General features: G+C 39.8%; 1 protein-coding gene across 3 annotated transcripts in view; it reads left to right on the top strand.

Moving 5' to 3' along the window:
* LOC125897944 (Down syndrome cell adhesion molecule homolog) overlaps positions 1 to 17,230 on the top strand; it is a 315,828-nt gene that overhangs the window by 36,457 nt on the left and 262,141 nt on the right. For all 3 annotated transcript variants that reach the window (XM_049591460.1, XM_049591459.1, XM_049591461.1), the window contains exons 2-3: positions 3,419 to 3,736; positions 3,874 to 4,023. In XM_049591460.1, coding sequence (XP_049447417.1) covers positions 3,419 to 3,736; positions 3,874 to 4,023 — 468 coding nt within the window. The remainder of the gene's footprint in view (positions 1 to 3,418; positions 3,737 to 3,873; positions 4,024 to 17,230) is intronic.

Raw genomic sequence — 17,230 nt, 5'->3', positions numbered from 1 at the left:
CATTAGTTAAAATGATTTGGAAACATCCTCTGCTGCACATTGTGTGAACCAACATAACAAACTCACTGCATACCAACTTTTAGGGCCTTTTTTAACCAGTATTCACATTTTAATGATGGAAACTGATTCTCAGTGAGTTTTTGACACCAAAGATACAATATAATTGTTACAGTGATAAATTACGTATTTAAATCAGAGATGAAACCTTTTGAAGGGAACAGAAGTTAGGACAGCTAGAAAAAAACAAAATCCAAGGCAACTCTTCTCTGGTGTAAAAGTTAAAAGGCCTTTATTAAATGGCTAGTTCATGATGAACATTAAAATCACCAACGTGAGCATGGCCGAAACATGTTGGTGATTTTAATGTTCATCATGAACTAGCCATTTAATAAAGGCCTTTTAACTTTTACACCAGAGAAGAGTTGCCTTGGATTTTGTTTTTTTCTAGCTGTACTACACGTCCTGACCAAAGAGCACCTTCCTGGATACCATGATACTGCAACCCACATGAGCGCTCCATCTGCTGTTGTCTTTAAGAAGTTGGGACAACTTCTAATGCAAGCATTAATGCAAATGAGTTTGTAAAGAGAAAATGTGTGGTTGTTTGGCTGCGTGAGGGTAAACACAAAAACAGTAGGAAAGAAAAACACCAAAATATCTTGTGTACATTGTTGCTGACACAACATGACAATGTCACTCTATTACTACTATTTTACATGTACTAGTTGTGTTTAGTATAATTACTTCAGATCAAATAATGGTGTTTTTTTTTCCTCTATTCGTTTACCAAGAAATGTCTCTACTGTTGGAAAATTATTCCTGAAACCATTCACAACAAGGACTCACTGGATTTCCAACAACTTTGTTGGGTTGTGTTTGCCTTTGTTAAGCTTTTCGGTCAAGCCAAAGGTGACATCATCAAATGCTGTGTTTTGTTCAACCAACAGTCCAAAACGTCATATCATCATAAACTGAATATGTGTTTTGATGCCTGTTTCTAGTCCAACCTATGTGTTGATTATTATAAAATATAATAATTGATATATGCCGCACCATGGGTAGTAATTGCATAATTTGTCAGTGGCAATAAATAAATAAATGAGTAAAAATACAACATTGTGGTACATTTGAAACTGTAAAATTACATTGGGCCTCATTTAAAAACAGTGCATAAACAAATCTGCATACAAACGTTTTTGTTTATATCTAGGATTCATCATAGTCTTATTAGCTGATTTTTTTCTTACTCTGTCAGTAGTTTTGTATGCACACTTATATAATGCGCGGGGAAAGAACATGTCTGTGCACACACTGGTGACTGAGGGCCAGTGTGAGGCTCAGGCACAGCATTGCCTGTTTGCAGTGCATTGCAGACATCTGTGTGGTGTGTATTGAAAAAGCAGCACCTTCATAGGACTTTTTAATGCTTACTGTAAAATTGTCAAGTTGCTGCCACTGATATTTCTTGCTGTTTCCAGAAGTAGCCTGTCTAATGACGATGCTCCCTGTCTGTGCTAACATGTCTTTTATTATCAGTCATTTTGCTAATGATTATCAAACACTGAAGACGACTCTCCGCTCTCTACTTGGCAGGACACAACACACACACACACACACACACACTCATTGATATAGAGCATGTGGGGGCAGGACTGGTACAGACCGATAGGCACATTTCTCTATCATCATGTGTATCATTTTGAAGCAAAGGCAAGTGGTCATAAAATGTACACACATAGCAAATAGATAACCAAAACTATCACCAATACACACAAATGGAAATACTCAAAATATGCAATATTATTAACCTATAAGTCTTTATTTACCAAGGAAAGATTTAATTTTACTTTAATATATATATCTTTATCTTACTATATAATGAAGAAAACTGTCTGTGGGTGTGTCTGTGGCTGTGACTGTGTGTCTGTTCCACGTTTTTCTGCTTGGTCAGTCCATGTGAAATTTGGCACAGTGGTAGAGGGTCATGGGAGGGTGCAAATGAAGCAATATTACATCAATTGGCCAAAGGGGGGTGCTATAGCAGTCGATTTAAATTGCAAACTTTGAATGGGCATATCTCATGTCCCGTATGTCGCAGAGACATGAAACATTGCACAGAGATGCCTCTCCTCATGAGGAACAAATTGCTTCACAACCAATAACTTCGGGTTATATAGATTTTCCGCCATTTTGAATTTTTTGAAAAACCCTTAAAATTGATCTCTTCCTAGGAAATTTGACCGATCTGCATGAAACTCGGTGAACATAACCTAGGGACCAATATCTAAAGTTCCCTCTTGGCAAAAGTTGGAAAATTTACTAAAACTGAGCTTCTATAAGGCAATGAATATTGCGGAGGGCAAAGTTCATCACACAAAAGGTGTATAACATCTCAAGGATTTCACCGATCACCACGCAACTTTGTAGGCATATGACCACACATAATCTGAGGGGACTCCTTCATTATTAACCCGATCAAACAAAATGGGAGCGCTACAGAGCTAATTTCTTATGTAGGCCTGACTGTCATATCGATTTTTACTGAACTTGGTAGATATGTAGAACAGGACACCTCAAGGTGACTGCAGAAATTTAACTCTAATTGGGTGGCGCTACAAAAACAGAAAATCAAACAGAAAAATTCTTAAAAATGGCTGAAATGCGACCGATCGCTGTGGCTGCGCCTGTGGCCGAATGTTTGGTTTTTTTTCCCTTAATTTTTGGTATGACTAAGTCATAGTATGGTATGCTGTACATAATCACGGAAACTGTCAGTGTGTCATTCTGTCAGTCAGTCATTCTGTCTGTCCCACGTTTTTCTACTCACTGATATGGTCAATCTATGTGAAACTGCACATAGGCATTGATGATTGGCATAGATAGAAGGTGACAAAGGTACCAATGGGTATGGACTAGTATGTATGTATGTATATATATATGTATATATATATATATATATATATATATATATATATGTATATATATATATAATAAGAGGCAGCTGCCATATTTTGCCATACGCAATGGATGCCTGTGTTTACAGGTGTTGTGAAGGCAGGTCTGGCTCTCTGCTGGCTCTGTTATTTCACATGTATTGCTGCTCTCCTAGAGCTTTGCTGCAATGTCTCTTCATAGACAACACTCTTGCAACCTCCCTCTATTGCAGTGTGCACAAACACAATGGTCAATCAGGGAAAAATCCACTCAGCCTAAATTCAAAGAGAAATAGAGATGCAGGGTAGTGCTGTTGTCAGATATGATAATTATTCCGTCATGTGGTGGGGTTCAACAATAGCAGCTACAGTTTTTTGTTTTATTATTTAGAGACATTTGCCTTACAATGTCCAGGTTTTAAGATAAGGAAATAAAAAAAACTTGTCTAATGCTTCTGTTTTGAATCTCATTTGTCTCCCTGCAGTTTTCTGTGAAGATCTACGTTCCAGCTTATATTTTGTCAATGCATCTGTGCAAGAGGTAGTGTTTGCCAGCACCACAGGGACATCGGTGCCCTGTCCCGCCACAGGCGTGCCCCCTGTCTCACTGCGCTGGTACCTGGCTACCAGCGAGGAGATATATGATGTGCCAGGGATCCGCCATGTGCACCCCAATGGCACCCTTCAGATCTTCCACATCCCCCCTTCCAGCTTCAGCAAACTCATTCATGACAACACCTACTATTGCACAGCGGAGAACCCCTCAGGGAGAATCAGGAGCCAAGATGTCCACATTAAGGCTGGTCAGTTTACCTGAATGTGAATGTTCACACTTATGATTTGTTGTAATCCAAACAATATGATCCATTTGGATTCATGAGGAATAGCTTGTCTTAGTTTTCTGTCTTATACACAACACCTCTCTTTCCCCTTCTCCCAGTTCTACGAGAGCCCTACACTGTCCGGGTGGAGGACCAGAAAGCCATGAGAGGCAATGTGGCGGTCTTCAAGTGCATTATTCCTGCCTCAGTGGAGGCCTACATCACTGTTGTGTCTTGGGAGAAAGATACAATGTCAATCAATGCTGAAAGTAAGTTAAGGCATCCTCCTTTTTTCTTCTTTCTCCATGTGAAGACATGACATTTGGCATCAGTATTTGGTTACTGATAAAGATCTTGTTTGCCTCTTTGCTGAGTTGTGATTGTTGCATTGTGACAGCAGAGGTGTATGTGTGGTCTGAGCAAACTGCACTAATCTAACGTGATCCTACACAAAGGCCCTGCTTCTACCAACTAACCAGGCCCACTGTGAGTGTGTGTGTGGGTGTGTGTTTGTGTGTGTTTGTGTATGTGCATCCATGTCTGTTTGACCCAATGACTGTGAGATCTCACTCCTCCTCCTCTGCCTGGTCTTCCATGAGAATGCAGGCTGCCAGCCATGTCACTTTGTTTCAGTGTATTGACCCATTTCTCTGGTTGATAGGAGGCACTGCAGCTCTCCGATCATTCAAATCACTTAAATGGAAAGCTTGCCTGCATAATTGTTTCCCAGCCCTGGGGGGCAAATTCAGTTTATGTGGGGCATTTAGCAAACTCAATAGACAAGAGCTAATGTCATTTTGCTTTTGGATGGAGGGCAAATGCTGGCTAGTGACTGCTTTTTTATTTTGTTGTTGACATTTGACATTTGAAATTTTTCCGCTGAGGCGAAATCGGCCACGTTGAAACCTATTGCAATCTCTTAATTGTCCATAACTGGATTTGCCTCAAGTGTGTTTTCAGATAGGGGTGAATGCAAGGATGGAACATATACTGTAGGTTTTCCCATTTTTTAAAACATTTTTGTATTTGGACTTTTTGAACTTATCACTGAATTGTTAAATTGTTTTACAGTAGGGCTGCAAGGTTGAACTGAATATTTTGGAATGCTGGATCTTTTAGAGAAAAAAAAAACACATTTCTGCACTGTCAAAACAGCTGTTAATCTTGAGCTGTGAAAATCATCACATCTGTAGCCATCAGTCATGTAAACACTGTCAGAAAAATCATTCAGACACCAATTCACTGCTCTTCTCCATGCTAAATAATAGATGACGGAAGCCTATGAATCCATGAGCAAATGGTCTTTATTTACGTCTCAGTGCACGCAACATACTAACACACCGTCCATTCCCATTTAAGTGCACTATGCATGTGTGTTTGTTTGTGTGCATGTCTGTGGGTCTGTATGCGCACTAACTGACAGTTCAATGCAAGATGGCTTAACCTCTCACCTCCATGACGGAGCCCTGACATTTTAATTTTTAATGAATAAAATAATATCAACACTTGAATTTCAAACAAAAAGCTTTAATATATATATATATATATATATATATATATATATATATATACATAATATAGCTTTTCTTTCATTGACATGAATAATTGAATTGGCTTTTCACTTTGGAAGGTGTAGCATGATGTGCAGCGCCCATCAGACAGGCTCTCAGGAAGTCTCACTGGACTTAGACCTTTTTGAGTTGTTGCAGGGTAGACTAATAAAGCATCACTTAAAGAACCCCCGTTTCCATTGTAAAAGAATGGAAAATTAGGATGAAAAATGCATTCAGTCAGGACATCTAATAAATTTAACAGTACAGTATAGTGGCTTTATAGTGGTCTGGGATTTTAATAAAACAGGTAAAAAATATCCAGATCATCAATATTTCACTGAACTGGAAACATTTTGTCATTTCCACCCATTCATACAGTTATAAACTAAATCACTTGTTAATAAAGGTGGATATTGTTTTGTATTTTATTTAGTCAATGACTTGACCAAATGTGTGGAAGCAAGGATTAGGCTAAACTCTTGTTAGCCATGCCTGCGCAGCTAAACCAGGCCATTCTCATTCCCAAGTCATCAAATACTGCCATTTTTTCAGTGATTTCAGCATCTGACACCAATGCCAAAAGCCACCTTTTGTGGTGGTATGATATTTTGCTGAGCAATGTCATTTTGTGACGTGGCCAGATGGCACCTGTCATGGCAGTGTGATATGCAGACGGGTGCAGTCGGTTCATAACGCGGTCTGGTGGCACCTGTTGTAGTGGTATGATATGCTGCTGGACTGCGTCAGTTTGAAATGCCAGTAAAGACGTAATATAAGGAGCTGGAAAGTCCCTATAACTTCCCAGCTACATACTTAACCATATGATTTTGTTGCCTAAACCCCACCACGAGCTTTTGTTGACATCCTGGCGTTTGTTGCCACATGTGTCTGTTGCTGAAACCTAACCACTTGCTTTTGTTGCCTAAACCTTGCCATGTGCTTTTGTTGACATACCAGCATTGGTTGCGGTGTCCCAGAACACCACCAGCAGACGCAGGAGGATACCTCGCGCATGATATGTAGAAGTGAAAGTCTACCGAAAAACCAGTGATATGTGGTGACTTGGGATGAGAACGTGTTGGCTAAATCAAGTTTTAAAATCATGTTTGGAATACAAGTAAAGAGACAGAGTGGAATAATGTCTGGGTTTAAACAGTGACCCATTTCTTTTCACTGTGACTAACTGCTACTTGCATCTGTATTCAGCAATATAAAATCATTGAAAACATTCATTTATCTGTGTGAGTATCAAGACAAATTGGGGGAATGCATCACTTCAAAAGCTGCAAACTGTCCTGACTAAGCAGATTTCAGTTTTTGTTTAGAAAGGGAAGCCAATCAGGACCAAGTCTGCTTGTGATGGGTTTACCGGTTTACTATGATTTATGGACACCATAGAGGGAATCTGTTATTGTATAATAAGGCTCTTTTAAAGAAGGCCCACTGTCAGGAGTAATGAAAATGGCAAAGTTGACCCCAACTAAACAAACTGTAAACACATTGTTAGTGCTTTAGTTCAATGACAATACAATGTTTGCACAATATTATATTATAAAACACTTTAACTTCACAATCTTACCATTTCTAGCATTGTTGCTGTTACCTTGGTGCATATGGCTAATCAAAAGCTCAGAGTACCAGTAACATTCATTTCATGACATCAACTAAACTCTGCTTCTGACTGCTGCCTCCTGTTTGTCAAGCAGAGCTGATCCAAGACAGTCATTTGAAGTCAGCTCCCAGTAGAAGAGAATTTCAGTGGTCAGTGAGGAAACAGGCAGGGAGATGAGTTGTTTTCAGTTTATTTCACAACTGTATGATAATGTAGTATTTTTAAATGCGTGACATAGCTATCTTTTCCTTATATTAGTGGACTTTTTAGAAATTATTTTCTTAATCTGTGGGATTAAAAATGATTGATTTAGCATTATGGTGTGCTCATGTGACATCCAAGACTTCACAGCAGGCCATTGAGCAAGGGATCTGTTGTTGGAAAATCAAACTTGTTTGACAAACAGTGAATAAACTTGGATGTCAGAAAACACATAACGTCAACACATCCTCACTCCGACCTTGTCACACATCGACATTTGGTCATGGACATGTCAAGATATAACGTGCAAGGTACCCTGGATGCGTTGGTTGTTGATGTACTGGGACACTGTGTCAACTTCAGCCTGCTACATGCATTGTGTGTTCTCAAAATAGACTTCCATTTTCACAGGGAATGTACAGTTTGCATACAGTCTCTTTAAAGAAAAAAAAACACACACTATGTCAGTACAACTCCGCAAATTGACATTTTATTTTTCATTCAACAGCAGATGCATGTGGTTGGGTTTAGGAAAAAAAACAGGGTTTGGCTTTACAGTCTTACAGGAAACAAACACCGGCCTCTCAGGTGGGAGTTGGTGGCTGTTGAAACCACCCACCACCCCTTCATGCCCACCCTACTTGGACTTCCACCACCTTAACTTTTGTTGTTGTCCAGCTGTATTTCCCCCTGATGCAGTCAGGCACTGTTAAACAATAACAGCAACTAGTATCATGCTGACATGAAAAGACAGCTTTTTCATCAGTGTCTGACACCAGAAGTTGCTGAACATATGCCATTTTTTGACGACTTCGGAGTGAGACCAGGTTGATGATGTAAATTTGAAATTCTTGCTTTAGAAACAGCAGTTTTTTCCCCCTTGTTGTAGGCCATAAAGAAAAGGTTTTCTTTTGAGAGTAAGTGTGTTTGTGTTTTGTGATAATTTACACATATTACATTTTGTGCATTTTGACCATATAGGGTGGATGATGTATAAGAATGATTTGTAACACCATATGTTAAGCTGGAGCTGTACAGTATGTGTGGAAAATGTCAGAACTGTTTTGAAGTGCTGAAGGTCATGGTGAAGGCCAGTTCCCATTGTGTGGTGGATGACCCATGTCCTAAATTATAAATAGCTGGCTGGCTGTTTAAAAAAAAAAGAAAAGAAAAAAAGAAAGATGATCACTGGCTGCGGTTACATGATGACTTCTCATTCGGAATGAAATGAATCTGAATGAAATCATTCGGAATTAAAGTGTTTCCAGGTAGTTTACATGAGAAATATTAATTCCGAATGAGGGTTTACATGGGAGATAAGTTCAATCGCCTTTATTCAGGTCTGCGCAAGGTTTGGGGCAGGGAAGGTTTCTGACTGGATAGGGGGCGGGACGGATGTTACGTGTTTACGTTTACCGGAAGAAAACACTGTAGTCCTCGCTCCGCATAACAAGATGCTTGACGACGCCATTCTTAGTGCCTTTTTCAGGCGTGTTTTGCTTATATTCTTGAAGCAGCAGTACGACAACAACCTTGTTCTGCTAATGCTTCATCTGTTGAGGAGGAGAAGGGAGGCAGAAGACCGTGCTGTGGCGAATGGAAACCGGTGAGTGCAACGAGTCTGACTGCTCTAGCTCAGCCTGTTGCTATGCAGCCCGTTGCTATGCGCGCTATATAAGGGCAAGGAAACGGGCATGCGCAGAAAGAGCAGAATGAACTTAAAGAGGAATGAGTGTATACATGCACACAAAATTCTTTCATTCGGAATGACAAACGGAATAAACCACCCCCTTTAATCGGATTTAATTTTCAATCGGAATGACAATTTTTCAATCGGAATGACCGTTTACATGACCGCTTTTAATCGGAATGGCCTTTCATTCCGATTAAAAGTGGAATTAAACTGTCCATGTAAACGTACTGACTGTGATTGATGCAGCTCACCAGGAAGGGATTTCAGAATTACCTTAGAAAAGAACAACAAGAAAAAAACAATCTAAAACCTTGTATCTTACGTATGGATGCCTGGAGGAAATGTGTGCACTTCCTATGGTGTTGCTTTTTGGGATGTGATGGACTGTTGCTGGCTGCCACTGTATTGCTGTACAGGGCCATTCCCCAGGTGCAGCCTGCGCTGCTGTCACTGAGGAGGCCTTGTAGTCATTTGCCTTGGCCTGATGCTGCCTTCTCTGCATTCAGCTCCAGTAGGGCTTAGAGGGGACCGACCCCCCAGCACTACTGAGCAGAATTGCACACATACAAATACACACACACACACACACACACACACAGGGGCTTCTTTTCATTCAGTACACAAGCTAAGCACAAGGGCCGTCGGCCATCACACAGATTCTCTTTGCTCTGCTCTGTTCTCCCTCATCTCCCCGCAGTTTCAATCTTTTCTTTTTTCGCTCATGCTAGCTCTTTGTATGACTGTCTATCACTATCTTATACATGCATGTAATAACTATTACATGGGTAAACACGCCTTTCACATCTACTTGTTGCTTCCCAAAGAACACCCAGTTAATATCTTATATTTACCGCCAGCAGTGCTGCTGGGTTTGGTAGCATGTAGGCCTCGAGACAGTTATTTAAGGATAGATTGCACTAACACTTTCAGTCTGGCCAATTGCCAGTACATTTCACAGCTTCCTTCATATTGGTTGACATCTGGGATGTGTGTTGGGGTTAGGAGCAGCCAGTCTCGATCCCCACAGCCATTGCTGAGAGGGAGAAGAGCCAGCCACACTATGTTGGTTTAATTGGCTGTGCATAATGGGTCCTTGAAATAAATATCAAGAGTTACTATCAAAAGGCTGCTGGACATTATCATGTGTTTCCACAGTGCCCACTCTTTCTCCTCCATTCCTTCTCATCCATTTCTAGACAGCTACAGAGATTGGTATTGAGCCATGCAAATGTCTGTGGGTTTAGGGTTGCCCAGTTGACGGCAGTTGATGTAAGTAAAACTAAGCTGACCTGTGTGTTTTCAACTCATTCTTGTCACTATGGATACATTCAATCAACCTTAAGGCATCCTGTGGTGGGTGTGTTTGACCACACTATGCTAACAGTTACAAAATGAATAATAAAGTACGTTGTAGATGATTGTTGATATAAATTCTGACACCATATTTCTCAAGAGAACTGAAGAGAAGGAATTAATTGACTTGTTAAACAATTTTAAGAGTGAGAAATCCACTGATTGTACTGATACTGACATGACATTAATTAAAAATGTAAAAAAGTATATATAGCAAAATCACTGACTCATACCTGCAACCTGTCACTCCAAACAGGCGTATTTCCCATAAAATGAAAACACCAAAGGTCATTCCTCTCCACAGAAAGGGAGATATACACTTATTTTTTAACTATAGTCCAGTTTCTTTAGAAAAATATTTTGGTAATAGACTTGATCATTTCATAGAAAAACTTGACCATCATTATGGTTTCAGATCCAATCAATCCACTGAAATGGCAGAGATGGAGTTGATTAAAAAAATATCCACAGCATTAGAAAATAAGGAAAATACTGTGGGGGAAATTCATATATTTAAAAAGGCATTGACACAAGTGATCATAGATTATTAATAAGGAAATGTATGGTATTAGAGGGCTAGTGTACTCTTGGATTAGTATCTTGATAAGAGACATCAGTATGTGCAAATAAACAATGATACATCACATGGGGTTCCACAAGGTTCAGTACTGGGTATAAAGTTGTTTATAAGGTATAATGTACATAATTATATGAGATAAGAGTCCAAAAAAGGTTTATTATAGTTTAGTTTAGTTTAGTTTATTTACTTTATTAATCCCCCTGAGGGGAAATTCAATGTTTTCACTCTTGCTTATCACTTACACACAGGTCCGAAAGACACACACATGCACAAACAGAACCTATACATGCACAAAGTGGAGAGATGTCAGAGTGAGGGGGCTGCCCTTGGTGAGGGGTCCCGAGCAGTTGGGGGGTTCGGTGCCTTGCTCAAGGGCACCTCGGCAGTGCCCACGAGGTGAACTGGCACCTCTCCAGCCACCAGTCCACGCTCCATATTTTGGTCCGGACAGGGACTCGAACAGGCAACCCTCCGGTTCCCAACCCAAGTCCCTATGGACTGAGCAGCTTCTAGAGACAGTAGAAACAGAATAGAAAATATTAAAATGATGGTTTGATATTAAGAATCTGGCATTAAATTTAAATGAAATCAAATCTATAATAATGGAACCAATAATAATGATAAAAATGTTGAAATAGAGAGAATTTCTAAAAAAAAAAAAAACAAAAATGGGGAGTTGTATTAAACCATAAAACATGTTGGAAATCACATATAAAGCACGTAAAAAAAAGTCTATTGCAATATAACACACACACACACACACACACACACACACACACACAAAAAGTACTCCATCTAAATTCATTACTTGTGCCACCCTTCTACATTACCTACAGTTTGGAGTTTTAAAGAAATACATACAAAACAATCACAAATCCAGTTTTTATGCTACAGAAGGGAGCTATAGGAATCATAAACACTGCGTGGAACATTTTTAATCTACACCTTTTGTGATTTAGCCTTCATGGGGGATTGGGGGTGAACTCCGCCCAGAAGTTTGACTGGCCATTTTAGAGCATTTTGAAACAAAAAAAGATAGATGAGGTGTTCTCAGTTTTGATGACTGAGTGGCATTTTAGAAAACCAGCATATGACTGAAGGTCACGTTTCTTTTATGATATTTTTTTATAATATACTAACACTAAACAAATACAGTGGGCAATGATGTAGCCTTTGCAACACTGCAAAGTGTTAGGGCTGCTGTGCACTGATGATATTCAAGGACTGATATTTTTGCGTCTGTTTTTACTCACTCTTCATCAGTTTATTTTTTTGCACTTTGAGCACATTGTTTGTGCACAGATGTTTTGAATATATAGACTATTTTGCATTGATTTCAGCCTGTGGACTTTTCTGTGGCTCTCTAGCTCAGTTACGTTGGTGTGTGGGTATCTCCTCTGCCGTCCTGCCTGTGTAACACTCACATTACATTCCAGTTTTTCCCAATATATATTATAATTACTGTTTATAATTACTGTTTAGTAATTAAGAAATAAAAAAATGGTGTTATGAACACTAATGTGTGTACATGATTTTTTTGGGGGGAGTTTTGGGTATATAATATACATTTATTTGGATATGCTTGTTTCTTTTATTTTCATTGCATGATTCTAAAGGGAGCAGTACAAACCAATTAATGGTAAAAGGGTAAGTGCAATAAGCTAAGGCTTCAGCCTATGTGTTTTTGGTCAGCAAAATTTATTTTATTTTTTTTTTACCACTTCAAAAGTAATGAGTTCTTAATATTACTATTTTTTCTTTTGTTTATTTGAGTTGTATCAGTTGGAAAATGAGTAAAACAAACCAAACTACGCTCAACTAAACATGTTATCAGTTTACAGAAATGTTTCACTAACATGTAGCTGCATAAATGAAAAAAGGAGGTTGTGTATTTACATTTCAGTTCTTTTTTTTGCATTAAAGCCCAGGTGTATTTTTGATGGACAGTGACTTTCCTGTATCAGTGTAATGCCACTGTAAACATTTGTGTAGAGCTAGAATTGAAGGTAATCATTTAGCCGGGGGTAGTGGTATAATGGATGTCTTTTGTTGTGAGCAGCCTTGCAGCTCACTCGCTGTCGGTTTTGCCCTTTTCTTAGCATGCTTTGTAGGAAGCTCAGCCATTGGTGCAGCACAACCTTGAGCCAGGGGCTGGGGTGGGTGGGTAATGGTTTTACTGGTCCCTGTGGTGGAGATGTAGAGGGAGAAGGAGGGGAGGTAAGGAGGGGAAAGAAGAGAGAGGATTACAATCTCTCTCTCTCTCTCCCTCTCTCTCTCTCTCTCTCTCTCTCTCTCTCTCTCTCTATCCATCCTTGCCTAGATCTGTCGACAGGCAGGGTTGGGACTCTGACGTGTGACAGGCTGGATGTAGTCTTTTTCCAGCATCCGCCATTCTGTCTGCCTATGATTGGCTGGAGTATTGTTATTCACACAGAAAATGGGTCAGGTGGCCTGTAGAGAATGGAGTGTTTGTATGGAAGGATGGACAGACAGCACAAATACACATGCACATGCACACATGCATACCTACGCATGCATTACACACAGAGCAGGATTATCAGAGCAGTGGTGGCAAATAAATAACAGATAAATTAAAATGAATCCAGGTTATGTGGTGAGCATTTCTCATGTTGAATTCACTGTGTTCTCTCACAAGCTGCGAGCTGGTTTCTCTCCTCACGCCCAGTAGCGGGGGCTTAGCAAGATAAATAAAGGGTTGCACTGAAGGGAAAAAAAAAAACTGGGAAGAAAATCAATACCTGTGTGCATGAATCTGGCTGCAGCTGCCACAAAGCATTATGGGAACATGACGGGTAGATTCACTTGGGCTGGGCAGGTTGCAGGCAGCATGATAAGCTACAGGATAAAAAAAAAATGCGCAAATCTGCTAAGCCCGTAAAACAGTACAGCATTATGTTACTTAAAAAAATTGATATGCAACAGCCAGTATTAAAGAGAAGTATTAATTACATTTTGTAATGATGACCACTTCTGACTGTCACAAGTGTTTAATAGTTATTATTTTAAAGCTAACCTGTGCAGCTGAAATCATAGTTAAACTGGTCTTACAGTTTTCATAAGGCTTGATTGAGCAAAACTGTCTTAATAAAAACTGTGATAAAAGTGTAATCATACTTATATTCACATATTCACACTTTTCAAAAATGTTACAGTCAGACTCTGATGTGTAGATCAGAGTAAAAAAGAGTAAGATACCAAATTATTGTATTACTACAGTTCATGTAATATTAACCTGTGAGTAAATAGTGTAGTCATTTCAACTGCCAACCTCTCTGCAGGTAAAATAGGCGTGTGTCTCTTGAAGCAGAGTATAAATAGTGTTTTCTTTTTGCTTCAGTGCCCCCTGCAGAAGACTCCAAACAGCTGCAGTCATTTGAGAGATGTCTAATAAGTCATGGTTAGAATGCTGATTATGTCAAACCTTACACTGCAGTGAAGCAACATTATAAATGCTTCATTACAACATAACAAGTAGAAAACATGACTGTATAGATGACTTTGCAGTTAAAATAACATTATAAGAAATGTGTCATAAGTGTAAAACTGTAAAACATCAGCATTAGAATATGCTCTGTGTGCTCCACACAGCCAGCTCCAGTCATAGCCCGAGACTGACAGAGATTTTAATTAAATTGGCTGATGCTCGTTCTGTCTCTTAACTGCACTGGCACTGCAATGATCACACTCCCACCTCAGTACTGTGCTGTTTGCTCACCAATAACCACAATTTGTTCTTTATTAAACTCTCAGGGCTAGGAACAATTAGGGTGTGAGCTGGAGGTGATGGTGTGTGTGTGTGTGTGTGTGTGTGTGTGTGTGTGTGTGTGTGTGTCTGTGTCTGTGTGTGTGTGTGTGTGTGTACGTACGTGTGTGCACACGCATGCGTATATTTGAGCGCAGGCAGGAGGAGGAGGGTCGGGGAGAGATACTAAACACTGCTTAATCTTTGATAAACAGTGAGGTCTCTCTGTGCTGCTGCTGTTTGGCACATCTTCTCCAGGCTGCTCAGTGCTATGCTGGGCTAGCTCATGGCTGCTTCCTCCGCGGCTCCCAGACCTGGATGGAAGCCAGGTCATGCGTGGCTCCCTGCCAAGGTACAGATTAGCTATAAGCGCAACATGAGCTAATCGTGGAAAGAGCCACCAATTAATTGGCACTTAGACAATGTGTGGACTGTATGGATATGGGGCTGGATGCTATTAGTGGATCAAAGTGATCGGCATGGATGTCACTGGTGGTTGGATATATACATACGTGCCACATATTGGAGAAAAGATTTGTTGTGTGGGTGCATGTTTGATAAGGCGCTGAGGCTCCAGCTGTATGTAAAGCACAATCCTGAAAGCTGGATATTAAAGTGCTAAGAGGGCTGGACTGGGACAGGTTGAGATTTTTTGTATAGAGGGACATTAGTCCACAAAGATCTCCTCCCTATCTGGGTGGGAGGAGGCAAAATGACATGAACAATACATTCAGGCCTAAATATCTTAGGGATGCAAGGTGACATAATGCAAGTTATGGTTTTGATGTAACACAATGACCTTACCCACATCACAGCAAATTATGGCACACATGAGAAGACAGGACCTGGAATACACAACATATGAGTTCACTGAAGAATACCGGGAAAAAAATATGAAATCAAACTCAGCAGTGGATTTGGCGGACAGATGAGCGCCATTCACAGTGCTGTGGAGATGCTTCTGTTGCTTCTTGCAGAGTGCTTTGTGATTGCTTTCTGTCAGTGATAAGATGATTTCCCCCCACACCTTTCCATCTCATCCATGTTCAACCCTGCTTTACAATGACGTCATAGAGAAATTTGGAAAAAAACAGAATGATTTGCAGGGAGGACCTTTGATTGGTGACAAAGGCTGCTTGAAATCTCAGCATCTGTGTAGGAACCTGCAGAGTGGCTGATGTGCATATGAACGTGTGTGTGTGTGTGTGTGTGTGTGTGTGTGTGTGTGTGTGTGTGTGTGTGTGTTGTAGAGAGACAGGGAGGGAGAGGAGAAAATATATTGGTGTGTAGGAGGAGGAAAGGGGGGGGGGTTGACTGTGAATGGTTGCTCTTATCGCGTGCATGCAGCTGCTGCAGTGTCTTTGAGAGACAGAGGGGCTGTCCATGCATGCCACTCACTCTGCCTATTCATAGCCTCCATCCCTCCCTCTCTCCCTCTCTCTATCTGTGCTGCATTTTACAGCAAGGAAGAGAGCAAAAGAAAGGGAAAAACATCATGACTTGAGCTTCAATCCAGACTCATGACATGCAAGCCCTTAATTTTACATCCTTATGACTGGTCTTATAACAAGGGACAAGCAAGAAATTAAATGTCAGCGGACATCACTGCATCACCCTGACCGATATGTGATTGTTTGTGCGAGGGCAGACCGGTGCCTCATTTTGTTGACACAGACATTTTAACATAGATCATGGTTTACTTGCAAAAGCTCAGCAGGCCTCAAATGTGGCTTATTATCTTCCAGTTTTAGTTCAATCAGATTGTTGTCTCTCACCAAATCACTTTAGCTGCAAGTCGGACGGGAAAATGCACTGCATAACAATTTCGATATACAACTGTAAGCAACCAACAGCAAAATTTGCACAGACGTGAAGAACAAGGTACCAACTGTAGCCATCCCAAAAATCAGTCAGCTGATAATCCCCCTTAAAGATTCCTCCCTCAGCTCCACAAAGCTACTCAAAACTGCAAATAATAAAGTACATTAATTCAGCGGTGTGAGTATAATGGTGACCTGTGGAAAGGTATTTTTGAGGATGAGTCACCATGGGCAATCACCTTGATAGGTTGACGTCTCACAACAGTGATATCCCCAAGCAGTGCATGTTGTATGGGTTGGCCGTCTCTGTCCAGGTACCCTGTCATGTGCGAGTACACTCCTGCAGAAGTGTTCTTCGAGCTGTAATATGTAACTTTGACTCTGAAATGAGAGTGGAGGAGCAGGTGGTGAGAAAGGATGATTAAGAATCAGGTTGGAGCAGAAGATTTGGGAAGCCCAGAGACAAGACTGACCATTTATATGTTTATTAATTATGATTTTAAATTTTCTTTTAAATTTATGAACCAAACTGACTGAAAATAAAAACAAAAAAGGGGATGTTTTTATGTTCATTACATTCATTTAGTTGTGGTGAATCAAAAGATAATTAGATTGGCAAAAATGATTTTTGAATAAACAATGGACAGAAATAAAGGTTTTAATATATTTGACAATAGTATAGAAATGTTTTAGAAAAAATATGAATATTTAAATTTCAAAGCTGCATATTAATAGATTTCTTTTTTAAATGGAGCATTTATCTGATTTATTAAATGACAAAATAATAATGATAATAATAATGATGATTATGATGATGATAATAATGATGATGATGATAATAATGATGATGATGATGATGATGATGATAATAATAACAATAACAATAATAATACATCTTTAT

The sequence above is a fragment of the Epinephelus fuscoguttatus genome, linkage group LG12, assembly GCF_011397635.1.
Source record: "Epinephelus fuscoguttatus linkage group LG12, E.fuscoguttatus.final_Chr_v1".
Taxonomy (NCBI): domain Eukaryota; kingdom Metazoa; phylum Chordata; class Actinopteri; order Perciformes; family Serranidae; genus Epinephelus; species Epinephelus fuscoguttatus.
This window is presented reverse-complemented; position numbering and strand designations above follow the sequence as displayed.